Consider the following 14929-nt stretch of genomic DNA (forward strand, 5'->3'; position numbering starts at 1 on the left):
AGATTTGATAATTTTGTGAGAATCTTAATAGGACGTCTAACGCACGGCACAGCAACTTGCTCTTCAAAATGCAGATTTCTCATTAAAACCTTCATCATCTTCACCTGGATGGCATTCGATTTTAATGGTCGTAGAAGTGCCATGATGATGAGGATGATGATGGTGGTGATATATTTTGTCCATTGAAATCTGTGGTGTATGACAGTCTCTCCTCCAGTCATAATGATGATGTTGATGATCATTACCATGATGATGATGTTGTTGCTGATAATGGTGTTGTGTATAATTCTGATAAAAATTATTATAATTTATAGAATTTAATTTTGTGGTTACTGATGCCGCTGTTGCTGCTTCAGCTGTAAAATCATTATTACATTCAACATTTTGTATGGATGATGAAGACGAGGGAGTTGCTGCTGGTGTGGCATTTACAGAAGTATGAAGTGTAGTTGCTGTTGATGTTGTTGTTTCTATTTCAGTTGCTGCTGCTGTTGTTGTTGTTGTTAAATGTTTAATAGTAGTATTATTATTATCCTCTCTATTATTACTATAATTATAATAATAATTTATAAATTTTTCCTAATTTTATTCTCCTAAATGTTGCGCTGCCACCGCCGCTGCTGCTGCCGCTTTTTGTGCTTGGGCTTGTTTTTCTTGTTCGTTTAATTCTTTGATAGCCTGGATTTCTTTTTTCAATTTCATGCGTCGATTTTGGAACCAGATTTTTATTTGTCTCTCTGTCAGACATAAAGCGTGGGCCATTTCGATTCTTCGTCGGCGGGTTAAGTAGTGATTGGTGTGGAATTCTTTCTCTAGCTCAAGTGTTTGATAGCGGGTGTATGTTTGACGACCACGTCTTCGTAGACCATTTGTACCTGTAATAAAAAAGAACAAATAAGTAAATTAATAAACATGTACGCCAATTTGTGTCAAGTAAATAAACAGTTTTTAAAGGCAAATTATGAAAAGACATGTATTGATATCACACAAAAAGTACTGCATACTGTCAGGCTCTGCTTAAATTTAAAAACTAAAGCCTACCTTTTAGCATTTTGCAAAAAAGCATAAAATTAAAAAAAATTAGGCAAGTAATGGAGTTTATTTATTACCTTAACGGTTAGAGTGTAACCGGGGGTCAAATGTTTTAAATTTAGTACATGTTAATTTGCATTTATTATCTCAATGTATGCGTACACACAACGTTCCTAGATAAATATTATAGAGTAAACAATAAATTAATAAAATTGTACATAAATACACATTATTTTGTAAATAAATGCATTTTCAACTTTACGCATGTCAACATAAATTATTTGCTTAAATACCTTTAGGCCAACAGCAGCACATTTTAAAAGCAAATAAATGTCTATAAATATTTAAAACTTTTAAACATTTAAATAACAACAATAATGTCAAATGAATGGAAAAACTTCGTATATTTAAAATAATGGTAAAATATACAAACAAATGCACAATATTTTAAAAGAGTTCATTCTCATGTTTATGTTCAAAATATACTATTTAAACTAGCCATAAGAAAACAATTAAATATTTGGGCAAATATGATTTCATACATTTAAAAGGATTTAAGATACCGACATTTTTGAGGGGAAAATAAATTTGTATAATTTAAAAATGTATTGATGTATGTGTGGGGATTTGGGGAATTGACATAAAGATGAGTTTGGTCTGCAGGAGTTGGCAGCCAACAGACTGCATGCAAATATGCACATGAAGTAAAATGTCCTTCCGTTCCCACATATGTACATACATACATGTATCTATAGCAAGGTAAGTTGTGAAATTGCATCTGTAATTCAACAAAATTTCACACTTTACTCCCAAACACTGTTACATCACTCACTCATACATACATTTGCATCAGAATTGTTGTATGCAAAACATACGTTTTTCTGCATAAGTATGAGTAAATGATGATTGTAAATGCATTTTGTGAATGCATGAGAACCCTGCAGTTCGCGGTGTCTGTCCCGAATTTTGTCTTTATCATTTGTAATTACAGATGTATGCGACATGTGTATTCGGGGTTAAAGTTGAGTATCATTACAGATATTTTAGTCACACTGCACTTCCAATACAATGAACAATTGAAACTGTAATATATTACTTGTGATAGGTATAATAACTACTTCTTAAGGTGCAACACACAATATTGTTTTAAAGTTACTTCACAGCAGATTACTAATCTTACTAAACTTAATCTATGATTGGCAAATTATTACAATTATTACAAGGAGCATATAAGCAAAATATGTATGTATGCAACTATATGACTTCGAGTCTATAAAGTTGTTAGACATTTCATCAAAATTTGTAATAACATTGACAACATATAAAACTGCTGGGTAAATATGTATAAAAGTTTGTTTCCATTTGCATTGTCTGTCTGTCTGTCTACATTATAAAATTGAGTTATTGCTCTTGAGGCAAATTAAACTTCATAAATATGTTAAATCAGAGATTAACTGCCAAAGTATTCACAAAAGATTTTATGAGCCATTAAAGTGTGAGATGCCATATAAATTATAAAATAATGAAAATAAATGTTAAATAATGACCATAAATGTCCTTAAGACAATTTCCTATTAAAAAACAACGTATGTATTATGTACATTTCTATAAATATAGAAAATGGCCAAATTTTTTATAATAAATACTTGAATTAAATTGTGTGTATGAGTGTTTGTTTGTCCATTTCTTTTTTCAATGGCTATTAATTTTAGTTAGTGTTAAAAACAAACATTTTTCGATTTTATTTTCTACGATCAATTTAAAATAATAGTCTTTTACTTGATTTTTTTCGCTCCTTCTCTGCCATTTTATACTATGTATTAAACATATTGAACTGCACTTCTATGGCGGCAGTAAGTTGTGGAGTTGCATCAAAAACATTAACTGAAAGACCATAAAAATGAAATGTTTTTTTATTTTTGCTTTGAAATTGCAGTGATTTTTTATTTACCTGTAACCATGTTCAATTGCAACAGTTACAGGAACAACATCAGCGAGCAACAGAAAAAAAACTACAACAGCATCATTGAGTTTGTCTTTTATGGTTTTACTCGCCAAATACGAGTATCAACAGCTCTTCGATCTTTAACATGAACATGATTTTAGAGGTTTTTTAAACCATTCGGGGCGGGAGAAAATGTATAAAAATACAAAAATTACAATTAAGACATTTCAAAATTTTAAAATCAAATATACTCCGATCCATCTATGCTCCAATTGCTGATAGTAATTATTATTTATTGTTTGTACAAACTTTTTTTACTCGAGTTTGTACGAGTGTACCGATCATTGATTGAAGTCAATTTGCTTAAATTCTTAGTTTCCAAAAATAGTATTTAAGATATATGTATGTTTGAGTCAAATTTTACTTGTTAACATCCAGCTGTTAATGGGTTAAGAGAAACAACCTACATACAACAAGAAAAATCTCAAACTTTTTGTTGTTATAGTTGTTGTAGTTGTACTGATGATGTGCTGGTTCATGTTGCACTGTTAAAAAAAACTGATGATCATTTCAAGAAAAATGCTTATTTATGACATTGCTTAAATTTACAACAACATCTATAACAACAACAGCTAAAATCTCATCATGGTTGTTATATGGCGGTTTTCAGAATAAACAAAAACATGGACCGCAATAACAACACATGCACGTGTAGGCTTTTTATATAAAATACAAACTTTATACATACATACGTACAAACTATATAGCTCTTTTTATTAAAAAGAATTATTTTCAATTTAATTTTGTGAGAAATACGTTTTTCTATAAAAACAAAAAAAAAAAAACTACAATTCGAAATAATTTTTTATAATTTATAGGCTCAAGAAATTCTTAATAAATGAGTATAAAACGAAAACTGAAAAAAGAAGATTTTTAATCAAAAAATCAACAAATAAAATGAATGATCTTAACTGAACTGAACTGTCGCCGCCATTGCAACTAAAACCTTAAGTTGCAACGGCAGCATCAACAGCCACTGACAGCTCCCTTGTGATAAAATTTGATACGATGGTGTTGTTGTTGTTGTTTTTTTAACCATTTATGGTGAATGAGTAGAACGTGACTTTTATTTCAAAAATTAGATTTTAAAAGATAATGTTGTATTTTTTATTTTGTTAAGTTTGTTTGTTGTTGTTACATTACGAAATGGCCAAAATGAGTTTGAGCAAAAAAGGATACCAATTCAATTTAGGTTTTTTTTTTGGTATTTGGTTTTTGTGTTAACTAACCAAAAGAAACGTACTTAACAGAATGAAAAAGGAAAAACTTGTTGTTCAAATGCATTAAATAATAAATTTTGAGCCAAACAGGCAGCAACAACGGCAAACATTTTATATCTTTGTGAAACAAGTGGCACCCAATTAAGCTAAATTTATGCAACAAGACATTCTTCAAGTTAATTGGCAAAAAACGCCATTTTTGTTAAACATTTTTTTCCTTCATTATTTTTTTTTTTGTTTTTGTTGCTACGTTTTCATTTCAAATAAAACAAACTGAACTAAACTGGTGATATAAAACCGCCAATATGCACTGTAATACCAACAAAAAGTCTTTATTAAACATTTAGTTATGGCAAAAATACCTTTTCCATTTTATTTATTTGTATTTATTTTTTTTCTGGACTTGCTTAAGATTGTTGTGTTCAGCGACAAGTACACTCAAATAAAAACTAACCCCATCTTGGAGGTAAATAGTACGAGCAAGACCATTCAAACAAAACATGCCAACATTTATTCATTTAAGAAGCATGTTGCATGAATGCAGCTGTAAAAACGTTTAAATATTTACGCAATAAAAACTCACAAAAAAAACTAACTAACTTTTTTTAACAACAGCAACAAATACTCATACAATGTTAACAATCTTAAGACTTTTTAACTTGGTTTGTTCATTTCTTGTTGTTTGTTTTGCAGCCTTTTTTTGTTTGTTTAATACATCATTTTAACTTTTTCCTGGCATGTCAGATCTTTCATTGCTGTGAGTTGAGTGAAGTCTTTACTTCCCCGTCTTTGGAAAATTTTATGCGAATTGAAATGTAAAAAATGTAAATTAATGCAAACAATTTTTTTTAGTTTGTTTAGCGAAACAACTGAAATATGTTTTACCAATTCAGCCTTATTATTTATACAGTCTGAAAATAAAATGCAAAAGAAAGAAAAAAACAAAAAGGATTTTTTTTGTGTTTTTGTTGGAAAATAAAGGGGAATGTTTTGAATTTTTATTTTAATTATGAATAAATACATTTGTAAAATATTCAATTATTTTAACATAAAATACAAAGTTTTCTCCATGGTTATTAAAGTTCAAATGAAACGGTAAGGAGAGAGAAGGTCAACTAAATGTAAGTTTCAAATAAAATTATCTCAAAAAGAAATATTTTAATAATTTTTATTAAAGCTTAACTATGCTGCAATTCATCAAAATTAAAAAAATTTAAATTAAGTTATGTTCTAAAAGTCGAAAATATGAAAAACATTGAAAAATTTTACGTTTACTTAAATAGTTTTTTCTTTCTCTTTCTTCAGTTTTTAACCCTTTAGAAAAGATAAGTATGTAAAAGGATTCTTAAAAGTTTTGTAATATCTCATTTATACATGATGAATATTAAGAAGAAAGTAAATATGTAGTAAATTTGAAAATGGCATTTGTCACGCCTGCTAGAAAAAAAATGCCAAAAATTTTCAACTTTTTTTCCTGCTTACAATAATTTTATAGATTTTCTTTATGCAAAAATAAACTAAAATTTTTTTTGAAACGGCATAAAAAAGTTTAGCTTTTTTATTTTGCACTCTTTTAGTATAATTTTACATAGAAAACTTAAAATTTATTAGGCGAAAAAGTGCGAAATTCATTTTGGCGCTTAAGCCTGTTTTTTTTTCTACGTTCTTTGTGGAAACATGTTGTGTTGCTGTAAAGGCTGTTTCGGCTGCGTGCCTTAAAGCTAAAAATGACACTAACAAAAGAAATGTTAAAGTTTTTTGTTTTCATTTCATCCTTTTTCAGCTGCTAGGGATGGCACTACTGTAGCTGCCGAAGAAAAAGTATATAATTTAAATTGCTAGAACAGGCCATAAACCTTAAAATCCTTACTAACAATTTCTTGCTGCTTTTTTTTTTTTGATAATTTAAGGCAATAATGGGTAGACAACATTAAAATAGGATCTCTGTTACTTTTTGTGTATGAGTGCGTCTTTATCTACTTCCAACAAAGTTTAAAATATGTATAGTAAAGTAATATAACAAAAGCTGGTAGAATAGCAGCAAAGAAAGAAAATTTACATTTAGCACGTTTTGAATAAAAGTTTAGATTTTTTTGTTTTTTTTTCGAAAAAAAAAAAAATAATAAAATAAAAAAAGAAATTTATAAAGTTGATGTAAATTGTGTGCGATACTTTAGTTTTTTTTACTTTTAAATTTTTTTTGTTTTAAAATATTGTTGTTGTCTTTGTTTTGTATTCGAGAGTATATAAGTGCAAGATAAAGTATTAGTAATAGTAGTAGTAGTGTAGTTTATTAACACAGCTGTGACTTTTTTGATACTTAAGGGATTTGAAAAGTTTTCAAAGCGTCAAATCGTTTTTTGTCTTTTGCTTTCTTCTGTTTTAAACACTGGCAGTTTGAAAATATTACGTTTTTTTTCGTACATTTGTTTTGGCTTTGATGATAGAAAGTGTATATATGAAAGAAAAGTCTATCATTGATTGTTTATGCTGTAAATATGCCACCATATTACACACTCTCTAATATACTTGCCACATATACACTACCTATCACACCCTACTTTATTAGTGCAATACAAATACAAAATCTATAGGAAACAGACAAAAAAAATTAAGAGCGTGTGTTTTTGTTTCATATGAATTGATACAATTTCCATTGTAACATTTGTCTTGTTGTTGTATGTTTTTTGTTGTTGTATTGTAGCAAGTATAAATGTACTGCTTTGCTACTGGTGCCGTATGCGACATGGCTAATAAATCACAAGGTTTACACTATATTCATGTTGTTGTTATTGTTTTAGTTGCTGCTGTTATTCCTCATGTCGCATTGCTGATAAATGTATGTGTAAAAGTATATAAATGCTATTTCCCAGCAGTCTTACAAGGAATTAATGTATCCCTTTTAGACAGAAAAATGTACGCAAATGTCTAACTAGGTGTCTAACTTTAACTTTTATATGTATATTTTTATCATTTGATATCTGTGCAGGCAGGATGTTAATTGTCTCTTTAGTGTCCCTAAGAAATCTAGAGAAAGTTATTTAAGCCCAAAAAATAATATAATCCAAAATCAATCGTATGTAAAATTATGTTCATAATGTATAGGTAAATTCACTAAGAGGGGACAGTTGCTTAAAATTGCAGGGTCCTATGTCTGCAACACACACACACATTTTATGTAACTACAAATGTATTTATGTATATAGCATTTATATGTATATACATTTAAAAGATTTAATATACATATACATAGTTATTTATCTATATATTTTTATTTAAATGGAGATATATTTTGTATTAATTTTTTTTTTTTTTTTTGCTATGCACCATTTGTATAATATTTACAATGCTCGCTCTTTTATATTCCTATATTTTCGTAATATATTTATATTTAATTTCTACTAAATAACACATCTCTAAACGTTTTACTATATTTAGCACTTATGCCCTGCGCCCGTTTCTAACTCTGTTTCATCTGCATTCGTATGTCCATCAGTAAAATTTTGTCTGTGTGTCAGTTGGATTTTTGTACAATTCTTTTATACATTGAGTAATTTATTAGATTCTATACAATAAAAATTGTCATGCCCATAATCCAATATTGTTTTAACGAAGCTTAGCAAAATATGACCTTTTCATTAGAGTATTTTTATTTTATTTTTTTAAAGATTTATATTTTAAATGAATTTTTAAATTATGTTTATATATGGGCATTTCTAAAATAAGATTTTTCATAAAGTTAAAAATCTATTTTTTTTTTTTTAAGAAAACGACAATTGAGTAATTAGTATGCTTTTGGGGGCTTGTCATAAATAATACAATTTGTAGCATACTTTTAGGGGTCTGAAAAGGTTCTAGATTAAAAATATTAAATATAACTCAAATGTATTAAATATAACACATGTAAGTAGTTCCTACTGCACTAATAATAAAAAAATACCAAACTTAGATGATGCTACAAATAGAATGTGCAAAATAATTAACAACAACTAATACTGCAATACAAAGCCAAAATAACCGCAGAGTCAACACCACTTTGTGGCCTCGCAAAATTTTACCTTTAACAAAATGATTGTCTGTCTAAAAGTTGTATGTATGACTGAGAAGATGCTTCTGTTGCCATCTTAGTTTTTGTACATTTGCTCTGTTTGCTGGATTTTTAGTAATTTTTACTTATGAACTGCAGTCAAATGATTTCTGAATCTACAGCTTCTGTTCGATTCAGTTCACTTCTGTTTTTTTTTGTGTGCTTTTTTATTTGGTTTAATGCAGTTTTGTTGTTTTTGATTGCAATTCAAAGATTCTACACGCCTTTAGATTTTACCGATTTTTCGGCAAAAGAACAAAAAATCGAAATGAGACACACAACCTCATAAAAGTAATTAAAATGTGATTGCTTTTAGGTACAATCTCAAATGTAAAAGGAACAAAATTATTGTAACATCGATATCAACAAATAGAAATTCTATTTGGAAACGCATCACTGCACTACAGCTGTGCAAAATATTTTACTGTCTATTGAAAAATCTAGGAATTCAAACCAATCATACTTTTACTGAGAAGAGGTGGTAACTTTTTCGTACTACAAAAAACAAATGTTAAGGCATATTATTCAAGATCCTAGGTAAATATACAGGGTGTCCCTACAAAATTATACAATTCAAGAATTTGAATAAAAAGTATAGTTGAAATATGTTAATATTGTTTTTGCAACTTTGTTTTTAATTTAAAATTTTGTAAGTTTTTTTTCCAAGGGCTTACCCTTTCTTTGATTTCTATACACATATGTTCATACATATGTGCAAATTACTCAATTTTAATTTTACTTTCCTACAAATGTTTTTTTTAGAATTGTTGGCTTTATTGTAGCCTCAATTCATCTGGGCTTCAATAATAATTATAAAGTACTTGTTCGAAATTATTTCACCTCCCAGCCAATACTTTGTAGCACGAGTTTATTACCTATGAATTGTTTTTTTTTTACATTTTGTTCTTGCAACAATTGCGTGGTTAAAGTGGAATATAGTATTTGAACGCACACCCTGCCGGCAATTTAATTGACAGATTTAGTGGTTTTCGATTGTCTGTGTGTATTGTAGAAAGAAAAAAATACATTTCATCTTACCCCCAAACCAATCTTTAGCAATCAAGCAAAACAATTCAGCCATTTCTATGCCAGCATCATCATTTTAGAATACAGCGAGGTTGTTACAATTTGCAACTACCAGTTTTCCAGTTGATTGTAGGTTTTAGAATGAGAAACTTTCAAGTGTTTTGCTTTAGCTTTTCGTTAATACCTTGATTGTGGCATGAGAGCCTTTTGATTGCTTTGGAATACAACAACAAGAAACAACAACAACAGTAAAAATACAAAGTAATGTTACGCCTTTTTATCCACCCCATAAACTATGTGATACAATTGTAATTTAATTTGATTTTATATCTATTCTTTTTTTTTCAAATATAATAAGAATAAAACAACTTTTGGTAGAGAGGTAGATTTTTAATGGAAATAAATAGTTAAAAGGATTTAAGAAAGTTAATTATTGTATTTTACAATTTAACGTTTTACTAGAAATTTAAAATTATGTAGCCACGTTTATATTTTTTAAAGCATATTTAAAGGAGGCTTTGGAAAATAGTTTAATGAAGCATAAATAAAAGAGCAATTTTTTAAAGGGGCTTTGAAAAATTTATAAATTAAAGCATTATAGTTAAAGAAAAAGCATTTATTAAATATAATTATATACTTAATTTCTTTAAGATTGTTAAATTAATTTTGGCAAAACATTTTATATTTTATAATGTAACTTATTAGAAGGAATTTATGTTTTGTAGCTGCCATTTATATGTATATATTGTTAATGGTGGAAAGTTTACAGCAACTTTACTTGCTTTAAGATTTTATCTAGTATTTTTTTTTATTGCCTAAAATTTATCTAGATTTTCTAAATGACTTCCTTTCTAGTTTATCAGTTCATATAGAGGAAACTATAAACATTTTATGCAACCCTAAATGCATGCTATATAAAAATAAACTTTGACAAATATTTATTTATAAACTTAGATTTTTAAAATAAGGAACAGTGGTCAATATTAAAAATATTTAAGGGTTTATGAAATGCACAAAATATTGTCTTGTAGTTAGATACATATATATTAAGCAACATACAAACTGAAGATATAAACTTTATGGGTATAAATCTAGTAAATTTGTCTAATACATGCTATTTGGAGTTTATAAATTTTATTGCAATCTCAGATGCCGGTAGAAATAAACCACTGTTCAATAGCTGACGCCAATACAAAACTCCAATAATGTTAACAAATGTTGTCTATTTTGTTTGTTTTCTCTTAAAATACATTGTCGATTAAATGATGTTTGAAATTGAAAAATTATTGCATAAATACACAAAAGACCCAACAAAATATGAAAATCGTATGATAAGAATTGTTTTTTTATATATGTAAAATGGTCAAATTATACTATAATCGATAATGTTTGTCTATTATTAATACAACTTTAATATACTTAGAAGACCATGCTAGTAGACGCCATCATTATTATAGGAAAACGGAAAACGAAAAAGATAAATGAAACTTTATTCGTTGAAATTTGAAATTCAAACAATATGTAAAAATATATTTAAGAAAAAAAAAATACAAATATAAATATGTATAAATAAAGACATTGATTATCATAAAGTTAAAAACGATGAATCGTTAGATGATGACGACGATAATTATAATGATGACGATGCAGAGGCGTTTCTATTTCTTCATTTATAAGGTCTAGAAAAATAAATAAATTTATACGTTCATTCTACAAGATCGCGTGCTGAGAAGAAATTAACAGAAATAAACAAAATTTATTATGAAAGAAACTGCGAACGAATAAAATTTGTATAAAATAAATGAAACCATTCTAAATGGTGGCAATTTTTTGATAATACATATTTACTGTTGGTGATTATGATGTTATTTTTGTAGAACTCCTCTAAAATTTATTTATAAATTGAGACATTTTTTTCATATCGTTTTCAAAGTTTAGAAGGTCAAAGATTTATATTTTCTAGGCTAATTATACAAACATAAAAATGATAATGATATTGTGTTTGTAAATGATGATGTTTGTGAAGATGAAAGAGATGATGTCATTAAATTTCAATTCCCTCTGGTAAATTTATATAGTTTTCTAATAAATTATATTTTTTTATGAAATATTTGAACAGAACTGTATAACAGCAACAAATTTTAACTTCTCATATTTATTTTATACGCTTTTAAAGTCAACGCTTAATAAACAAAATCATTATTTTAACTTATGGACCATTGTAGAGAGTCATTATGCTACCGTTCCTTGCCTGGTTTTTTCTTGGTTTCTTTTCTACATGAAGATATTTTATGTATGAGAATTTAATACCAGACGCGTGTGCTGGCCTGTAAAGCACCAAAAACAAGATTTTTTCATTTGTGTACACAATATAAAATAAAAAAAAAACTAAAACTTGAATTCAGAATTTTAATTTTTTGTAGTTTATTTATAAATTGCAAAAATTATCATGTGATTGTTAAAATTTTTCTTTATTTTTTGGTATCTCAGCAAGCAGCCATATTGTTAGCTGTGGCATCAACAACAGCAACCAGTTTATCTGCCTACTTTTATGCAACAGCAGCAACAGACTCAATGAAAACAATAACATCAACCTTCTAACACTGTGTGCTCCTCATGCAAACTGTTGTAATACTATCAGGCCTTTTAGGCTTCTTTTTTTAAGCAAGACAGCAGAATAAAATAAAAAAAAAAAACTGAACAGAACAGATTAAAAAAATACGTACTGTGTATATTGTAGAAAAGGCAACCTACCTGTTACCTGCTGCAAAATGCGTTTGTACGTTCGTTCATCAATAACATTTTATACACAATTGCTCTCTCTTCCTTCCTACCTTTATCATACCATAATGAATTATTCTGATGACTTTTTTTTGCTGTTGCCAGACATGGCTCTAGACTTAAGGAAACCTACCCAGCCCGGACAGACCAGACCAGGTTTACAAACACATAAACGTGCTGAAGAATTTATGATCATCGTTTTATGATAATATACACGATCACATTTTTTTGCACACTGAAGAGTATAAACAATATACCGCTTTAATATAGGATTTCTACAGTGTTTTCTACTCTCAAGAAAAGAAAAGAAACGATGCTCCAGAGTACAAAAACTACGTTCTTAAACTTGTTTTAAGGGCTGTTTATAATGCCATATTAAAAGGAAATTGTGATTATGCTCACAGCACAAACACTTAACAGTTTTGGACGAAAGGAACTTAATTCATATTGCGCAAAATAAATAAACAATAGGGGTATTCAATAAAGGGAATTTAGAAAGGAATGTAATTATTATTTTGTAACAAAAATTCTTACATTCATCCCTTTGAATGTTTTTTTTTTTTTTATTTGTAAAAAATAATTTTATTTATAATTTATTTATACATGCTGAATACCCCTTTTGTTGTTAGCTCACTAAGAAGATCTTGCTTATCTTTTGAAAAGTTCACTGAGCTTTTAGCAATTTTCTTGTGCTTTCTCAGATCCTTTGATTACTTTAGGTCGTAAATTTCTTTTGAATTTTATTCTTTCAAGATCAGTAATCAATCTCAAACTGTACTTTTAGTTTTTGTTTTAAATATATTTTTTGTTTATATCACTTTTATTGGTCATTGACTTTTTCAATAGTTTTTCTATGAATATCTTATAAGTTCTGTTTGCGCATCGAAAACCTGTTACAAAAATCCTATTAACTTGAAAATGTTGTCGTCTTCGTAGTTGTTGTCGTCATCTTGGTTTTTTTTACACAAAATACAAAGATGTTCAATTCCAATTTGAACTGTGGAGCCTTGTTTTTCTTTTGGTCATGTTTTAGGAACTAAACAAAAAATAAAGTATATAGAATTCCTATCTTCGTTTGAGAATGAATTAACATAGAACGATCTTAGAAGCTTTTGTATAGTTTTTAAAAAGAGACTAAAGTTAGAAGGTATAGTCTACCCAGTAATAGTATCAGGAGTGGCAAAACTATCATGGAAATTGAGTCGAATTTATAGAAGAAATTTAAAAATCACAATAATCATAATCCTTGTGAAATAACTTTCCTATTTTCTGTTGCGGGCCTAATATGGTACTTTTTAGAAATTTTTAATATTTGTTATTGTTTTGAAAAGTTTTTGCTGCCTTGTACACAAAATTCTAGAGGCAATTTATTTTTTTTAGGTTTATTTCATTATTTTTATTTCTTAACTTTTTTTAGTTGAGTCATGTGATCTTGCAGTTCTGCATTTGATATGAGGATCTCAGGAATTATTCATGAAGTGCATAAAATATAAAATAAATCGATCGCAACAAAGACAGTTATTTAAAATAACTAAATATGGTTGAAGTACTTACTTTGATAAATTGGCCTTTAAGTAATTATATTTTAATTTAATTAAAAACTCTTTAACATAATCTACTTTAAAATCCCTTAAAATATGCTAGGATATTTGGTTATTTCCCTTTTAGCTTTCTTTAGAGTATTTTCAGTTATTTGCCAAAAATTGTCTCATAAATTCGATAATTATTATGAATCTTTGACTTTTGTAAGCAATTAAAATTATTTATTATCCTAGAAATTTATAATATACAAATATGTGTATGTACATATAAAACATATACATACATACATCTAACATAAGTGTAGAATAAGTTTTTTTCTTTTTTCTATTTACTGTTTGCTTTGCCATTGCTAACTGTATTTGAGTTTATTTCATTTTCAGTTGGTGTTTTTGTTGGTCATAATAAAAATAATGGTAATAATAATCTAACATAAATAAAGTACAACAAAATAATGCCTTTTATCTGTAAGAAAACATTCATGGAAAATGACAAATAAACCTCATAAAATATAATTACTTAGACAAACATCATTATTTCAGTTTTTTCTTCCTTATTTTCGGCAAAATGTTAACAAAAATTTTTTCAGTTTGTTTTTTTTTTTTTTTGTTAGAGTCGAGGGGATAAGTACAACAATTATGTTTCGCGCATGAGTTAATACCCTCTTATAATTAACTTAAGATTTATTACAAATATTTCTGTGATGCTGCTTATTTTTACAAAAAAAATCTTTAAGAAAAAAAGCAGCCGCGACCGAGTCTAAAGGCGCGTGTTTTAAATGAAGTTTTATACTTTTTGGGGCTGGCTGGCTGAATGGCTCTGGCTGGCCTTAATAAACACCCCGCCAAGAATTATTGTTTGTAAAGAAAGCCGAGCAACAGCAAAAGAAACTTGCGAAACAATGACTTTTCAAATAAGGCTAATTTATCAGTTTTTAGCTATAGAGAAGTTTAAATATGTGTTGGCTACAACTGTTACACTGCAGGCAGACTCCTTAGGCAAAATATGGCAAACACCTACTATCTTAAGATACACACATACTAAAATACATACATAAATACCTCATGGATAAACAAAAACAACAAATAAAAAGAAGAATGTTGCAAAGGTATTAAATGTTACTCAAGGGATACATTACGATGAAATATTTCTTAAAATGTGTCTACTACGTTTTTCGGTAAAAAAGAGAAATGTGCGTGCAACATCTTTTTTGTTGTTTATGTATTCCTTCAAGCAAAA

At 28.1% G+C, this 14929-nt stretch overlaps 1 protein-coding gene across 3 annotated transcripts in view; it reads right to left on the minus strand.

Moving 5' to 3' along the window:
* Window positions 1-516: 516 nt before the first annotated feature.
* The window catches only part of LOC119616013 (homeotic protein ultrabithorax), a 106157-nt gene continuing 91744 nt past the window's right edge, over window positions 517-14929 (minus strand). For all 3 annotated transcript variants that reach the window (XM_037972131.1, XM_037972130.1, XM_037972128.1), the window contains one exon: window positions 517-875. In XM_037972131.1, the coding sequence (XP_037828059.1) occupies window positions 586-875 (290 nt within the window). In that variant the 3' untranslated portion in view covers window positions 517-585. The remainder of the gene's footprint in view (window positions 876-14929) is intronic.

The sequence above is a fragment of the Lucilia sericata genome, unplaced genomic scaffold (genome assembly GCF_015586225.1).
Source record: "Lucilia sericata isolate MDLA Ls3-8-SP2 unplaced genomic scaffold, ASM1558622v1 Contig000052F_arrow, whole genome shotgun sequence".
NCBI classification, from domain to species: Eukaryota; Metazoa; Arthropoda; class Insecta; order Diptera; family Calliphoridae; genus Lucilia; species Lucilia sericata.